Source organism: Eurosta solidaginis, chromosome 1, assembly GCF_040869045.1.
Source record: "Eurosta solidaginis isolate ZX-2024a chromosome 1, ASM4086904v1, whole genome shotgun sequence".
Classification (NCBI taxonomy): domain Eukaryota; kingdom Metazoa; phylum Arthropoda; class Insecta; order Diptera; family Tephritidae; genus Eurosta; species Eurosta solidaginis.
Window position 1 is genome coordinate 36,334,256 of NC_090319.1, and position 5,914 is coordinate 36,340,169.

At 38.8% G+C, this 5,914-nt stretch overlaps 2 protein-coding genes across 2 annotated transcripts; one reads left to right on the forward strand and one right to left on the reverse strand.

Annotated features, from left to right (window-relative positions):
• Positions 1–643: 643 nt before the first annotated feature.
• On the forward strand, positions 644–2,784 carry MRG15 (MORF-related gene 15). The gene is made up of 4 exons (XM_067786527.1): positions 644–874; positions 931–1,048; positions 1,137–1,249; positions 1,304–2,784. Exons 1-4 carry the CDS (start codon positions 847–849, stop codon positions 2,320–2,322), a joined length of 1,278 nt encoding a protein of 425 aa, XP_067642628.1. The 5' UTR covers positions 644–846; the 3' UTR covers positions 2,323–2,784.
• On the reverse strand, positions 2,640–5,153 carry LOC137251743 (18S rRNA aminocarboxypropyltransferase). The gene is made up of 2 exons (XM_067786539.1): positions 4,204–5,153; positions 2,640–4,126 (listed from the first exon to the last, which is right to left on the reverse strand). Exon 1 carries the CDS (start codon positions 5,040–5,042, stop codon positions 4,218–4,220), a length of 825 nt encoding a protein of 274 aa, XP_067642640.1. The 5' UTR covers positions 5,043–5,153; the 3' UTR covers positions 2,640–4,126; positions 4,204–4,217.
• Between the last annotated feature and the right edge of the window lie 761 nt (positions 5,154–5,914).

A 5,914-nucleotide genomic window follows, 5' to 3' on the forward strand; every position in this document is an offset into this window, starting at 1 on the left:
ACCTGTTTCGTATAGATTCACAAAAATTTGTAAACAAAACTCTGCCGTCATTCACAATAGTACATCTATCGGGCATGTGGAAATCGCAATATGAAAGCTGATTTTTTACGATACGCTAGCAAGCGTTTATCGTCTATCGTATGAAAATTCATAATTGGGGTGATAATTGGTTGGCTACGATATGGTTACGACCTTAGCGGCACCAATAATCGATTGCATTGATTCTCATAAGGTTGGTCGAATCAGCTGTTAAAAGGTTTCCGATACGGTTACCGATAAAGCACCAATGTCTCCAGCTATAAGTGGTAGAAAATGAAATGGGCTAAAAAGTTGGTAGATTTACCAAAAAAGTGGTTAAAGCTGGAGACATTGGTGCTTTATCGGTAACCGTATCGGTAAACTTTTAACAGCTGATTCGACCAACCTTATGAGAATCAATGCAATCGATTATTGGTGCCGCTAAAGTCGTAACCGTATCGTAGCCAACCAATTGGGTTTTGGTTTACCGTCGTAACGATAAACAGCTGATTACGTTAGGGATACGGATACAGCGATACGACATACGGCACCAATAATGACTCCGGCTTAAGTCCGTGCACTGCATTAAACTCAACGCAAATCGGATTAGTTCGCGAACACACCTTTTTTTGACATTTCAGCGAGAAACAGTCAGCTGCTTTAAAATATCCAATCGATGCGAATAAGTTGCTTTCACCAACAAGCCAATTACTAACAGAAATTGAGCGCTAAACTAAAATATAAAGTAAATAATTAAAATAACAAAAATATATAATTTCTTATCTTCGTGCTGCTTAAATAGTGTTCAAAATAACTTCCCAAAGTGAAATGAGTCCTAAACAAAAGTTCGCCGAAGGTATGTACTTCACTCTGCCGTAGCTAAGCAGTTTTTTGATTGCTCATTTCTTGTAGGCGAAAAAGTATTATGCTTTCATGGACCACTAATTTACGAAGCTAAAGCATTAAAGAGCACCATAACAAAGGATAAACAAATAAAGTATTATATACACTACGCTGGGTGGAACAAAAAGTGAGTACATTTGCACCCGAATTGGGTTGAGCGCATGCTACCTACTTTTTAATTTACGATACATATAATTTTACTTTTATTAACTCAGTTGGGATGAGTGGGTGCCAGAGAATCGTGTACTTAAGTACAATGAAGCAAATGTGCAACGCCAGAAGGAAGTATTTAAACAGCATTCAAATTCTGCTGGAAAGAATAGAAAAAGTAAGTATACAAAACTATAATTGCAATAAACCGTAACATATTTACATTACATAGGCACATCAAAAGGCAAGAAGGCTGAAGTGGTCGGAGCAGGTGGCCCTGGTGCTGCGAAAGATGGTACTGCTAGCGGCAGTAGTGAATCGCGTGCCTCTACGCCCTCAAAAGAATTGAATACAACCACTTTGGCAGCACCACCTACCAGCTCTGGCAGAAGCTATCGCGCAAAACCAACTAGTACTAGTACACCAGTTGCCAAAGATAATAATGACACAGTAACTCCTACAAAAGATGAATCAGTCATGGCAACTGCTGCTGGTGTTAACAAGGATGATTCAACCAAAGATGAGCCACCTAAGAAGAAGCGTGGTGGCTCTACGTCAAATGTTAGTGATAAATCTACGAGTAGTGCAGTTATCACAACTAATACAACAACAACAAGCACCCCTACAGCTGCAACTAGCTCGGTTACACCAATTAGTAGCGCTGCAGCTACACCATCTATACCATCAAATCGTGTAGATACATGTGTTGAAAGCGAAGAAACATTTCTTTCTAAAGTGGAGGTAAAAATTAAGATACCAGATGAATTGAAACAATGTCTTGCTGATGATTGGGACGCCATTACACGCCAGCATAAACTGCTTGACATTCCTGCAAAAATTACCGTACAGGATATTGTTGATCAATATATTGCCTTTAAAAAGACATCCAAGTCTACGAATGCTTCCAAAGAAGTCGCCATCAATGATGTGCTTAACGGTGTGGTTGAGTATTTTAATGTTATGATTGGCTCACAATTGCTCTATAAATTTGAACGCCCACAATATGCAGAAATATTACAACAACATCCAGAGACACCACTTTCTAAACTATATGGTGGTTTTCATCTCTTACGTTTATTTGTTAAGCTTGGTTCTATGTTGGGCTTTTCGGCATTAGATGAAAAGTCAATGCAAATGTTGCTGGTACATTTGCATGATTTTTTGAAATTTCTTGTTAAGAATAGTGCCACTTATTTTAGTATGACTAATTTTGTCAATGTAACACCGGAATACCATCGTAATACTCAATGATTTTAAATGTTCTTGTGTGTTGAAGGTGTGTACGGCGGGAGTTGAAGAAGCTATCATTACTATAGATAATTGTAAGGGATGTTGGCATGGTTCAGGGAATGGTTGGTAGAGGAAAGCGTCATGCAATCTCACACAAGCATACATATATTAATTAGTTTACATATTTAGGGCTTTTATCTCGATCGCCAGTTTACCATTACTGTTATTTCATTTCACAGAAAACTGAACGATTTTGGCCATTTATGGCTGATATGAGGAAAACGGTCTTAAAGCACAACATTTTATTATTTTATAGTATCAGCAGTGTACTAATGCAATTTTTCTTTTAGTTTTGTAGTAATGTCATGCAATCCATTTCGATTTTCTTGTATTCTATACACTGCTTATTCTATGTTTATCAATATATGATATTCTTCGTATTAGAATAGAATAAATATCTTAATAAAAATTATAACTAAGTAATATCTTTGAACATTTGTTTGTCCAGTAAATCATTAGGCGCCATCTGTCATAGAGTCTCACCGAGTTTACGGTTCTCGCGGCAAGGCGTGCGTATAATAAAGGGCTACGTAACTGCTTCCGCGGCAGTACAAAAAGCTGTTAGTATTCAGCAAAGGCCTAGCGACATTCATAGTACTTTCAAAAATTTTCGTGTAGTGTGAATGCGATTACAACAACTGTGACTGCATATAATGCTCTGATGATGCCGATTACTTACCGAATCAAGGGATGTTATCACATATACAATGTTCGGCGAGATGATTGGGTGAGTGGTTTTAGGGCCATCCTATGACGAAGGACAAAAGGGAAATATTTGAAAGATGTTTTTGTAGTAATAAGAGGCACTCCAAAAGGTTTAGGGACTGTTATCGGTGTAGATAAACCTTGTTTGGACAGACATAGATCGGTACGCTCTGAATTTGGTATTCCAATATGACGACGTCAAACCTCCCAGACAATTCGTCTCCAATAATAATAGTTCATTGATAAGCTTGAGATCGCCAAAGCTTTGCCTGCTAAATATGTATGTGTATGATACGTTCATATTTATAACAGGATTCCCCTTGTTTATATAATTGCTCAAATTTCAATCAGTTTCTCCAAAATTACACAGGATTCCTCTCGTGTAGCTTTATATTGCGCTTATTAACCGCTTGAGACCCAACGACCAACCTTCTATGTGAACCCAGCCTCTATTAGCTCTTCCAAAAGGACTTTTGGTTTGCCAAAACCTGACCTGCTAAATATGTGTACGTACTATACACTTATATTTCTAACCCAATTTGCCTCACGCTGTTGTTGTATTAATAGTCTTTGACGATTTAATAGAAGCGACCACTCACTGATTTTCATCCATAAACTCGCATGAATGTCCTGGGAAACGTAATGTTTTAACACAATTGCACCGTATGGATGTTGTTACGAGCGTTAGTTCTACATTACAATTATAAGGGTTTTGTTTGCGCACATTGCTTGTGCAGGGAGTGATTTTGGATGAGCAATAGTTTTATCTGTTTCAGCAAAGAGATTGAAGTTAAGCCAGAGTACCGAGTGATTTCCTGGGAGGTCTGTTTTTCTATACTGCAAGATATTGGCATTGGCCTCGGTGGATTTGAACGAATTCGAGGGGTCAAAAAATCGTTCCGCTACTACCAGAAGAAGTTAGATTTCGCAACCAACCGTATTCTTATCCGGCTTAGAACTGCCCGTATCCGCTATACTCTGTTAAACGCCCTAATGATCTTGTAAAATGAAGACTTGAATCCGGCAATTTGCTTGTCATATAAAATTAAAACAACGCTGTCTTTACAAAGAAAAGATATTCTATAGTATACAATATTTCATAACAATACTACAACTGTATTTAACTCAATAAAGTACCTCATTTTAATCCATCAGTTGTGCCCATTTTCTCTCACAGCATTTTTATTGTCGTCCTCTTCACTACTACTGCTGCTCGACGGATAAAATTCGCTGAAATCTTTTGGTTTTTCATGTGCCACCTTCTCTGCCTCCAGATATTCATTTTGTGTTTGCACGATTTCTTCACTGGATTTACATTCCGCATATTTTTTCAGCAATATTTCATTAAGTTCAATAAATGAATGACCCCATGAAAACTTTCCCATATACCATCGAGCTTCAGCTTCAAAGCCACATATATAAAGAGCAGCTGCAATCGCTTCAACACAGCTCAATTTGCATGGTTTACCATAATTAATTGGATTAGCTGCAACAAGATAGGGCAACAAACGAGGATGGGGACTCCGCATGCGTTGAAATGGTGTCTCTTCAAGTTTAGCCCAGGAGCAGTCCACCACAGCTACTCCTGCCGTTTCAACTATGCCACAGTCAAGTGGACTAACACAATTTACTCCCACTGGTGTGAGCACAAGGCCAGGAAATTTTTGTCCCAATCGCAGATTTTCGATTAGACCCAAACGTGCCAACTTTCGCCCAGAACACTTTTTTGGATCACAATGATTAAGATCCCACATAGCGATGGAAAAGTTGGGGGCATGTCGCACGCCATCTATATCTGCGTTGGATGAAGACGAACTGTTGTCACTATCTGCGCTGGAATTTCGCTCTTGATTGCTAGCCAATTCGCACTCACGTTGAGCCAAATTACGTTCACAGTTGCGATTTGTTTTAACATTGCGAAACTGTCCATGTGCACCACCTCCTCGCTTACCTCGTCCACGATTTCGACAGCTCATTTCAGTGGTTTGCTTTTTAAATTGGTGTCACCTTTTATATTAAATTGGATGAAATCGCCCCGTATTGTCCTTAACAAAAACAAAGATAAAAACGTTTACATATTTTGACAGCTGGGATATTCACAACGTTCACAAATGTGTATGGAGCAAATATTATATAGGGTGGTCCAAAAACATGGAAAGTACGGCCGGATTTAAGGGCCAATTAATGATGACTTATACCCGTAAAACCATAACCAGATAAAACAGCTGGTCTAACCTACCTAATGGAAATCAATGTAATCGATTAATGGTGCATTCCATAACGTTAACGCCATAACCATACCATAGCCAACCAATTGGTTTTTGGTTTCGAGCCATACCCATAACCAATAGATATTTGAGTTGGTGAACTTAATAACCTTTTGTTCATTGTTTTGGATAAGTTATGACTAATGCTTCGTTAACTACTAACGGTAATAGTCTAGTAGAGGGGTCGACCGCTAATATGTGCCCAAAACTATGGTGTCAAAAGACGCGTATTGACCTCGGAAACAATAAACCGAAGGCGGAAAATAAAAATTATAATTCGTTGAAAAGATATTAACGTAAAAGCCGCAAAAAGGCCCGCGGGTCACTCCGAAACCGGGGGTGGTATCCATGATATTTTTGCGTAGAACACCTCTCTGTGTTAGAGGCCTTCGGCCGCGCTTATAATAAATTATCCTGGGTGGTCCAACATCGGTTTGGAGACCAAAACTATATCCGCGCAAAACACTTATGTTCACAATTTTTTTGTGGGTAAACAACATTACAACAACCACATGAAAATCGCCAACTTCACCTGCAAATATCTCCGGACAGAGATACAATTTTTCCTTTCCGCCTTCTGA

Coding starts and splice junctions, on each gene's coding strand:
- MRG15 (XM_067786527.1), top strand. CDS start 847: ATGAGTCCTAAACAAAAGTTCGCCGAAG. Junction 875..930: donor TAAACAAAAGTTCGCCGAAG/GTATGTACTTCA, acceptor CATTTCTTGTAG/GCGAAAAAGTATTATGCTTT. Junction 1,049..1,136: donor TACGCTGGGTGGAACAAAAA/GTGAGTACATTT, acceptor TTATTAACTCAG/TTGGGATGAGTGGGTGCCAG.
- LOC137251743 (XM_067786539.1), bottom strand. CDS start 5,042: ATGAGCTGTCGAAATCGTGGACGAGGTAAGCGAGGAGGTGGTGCACAT.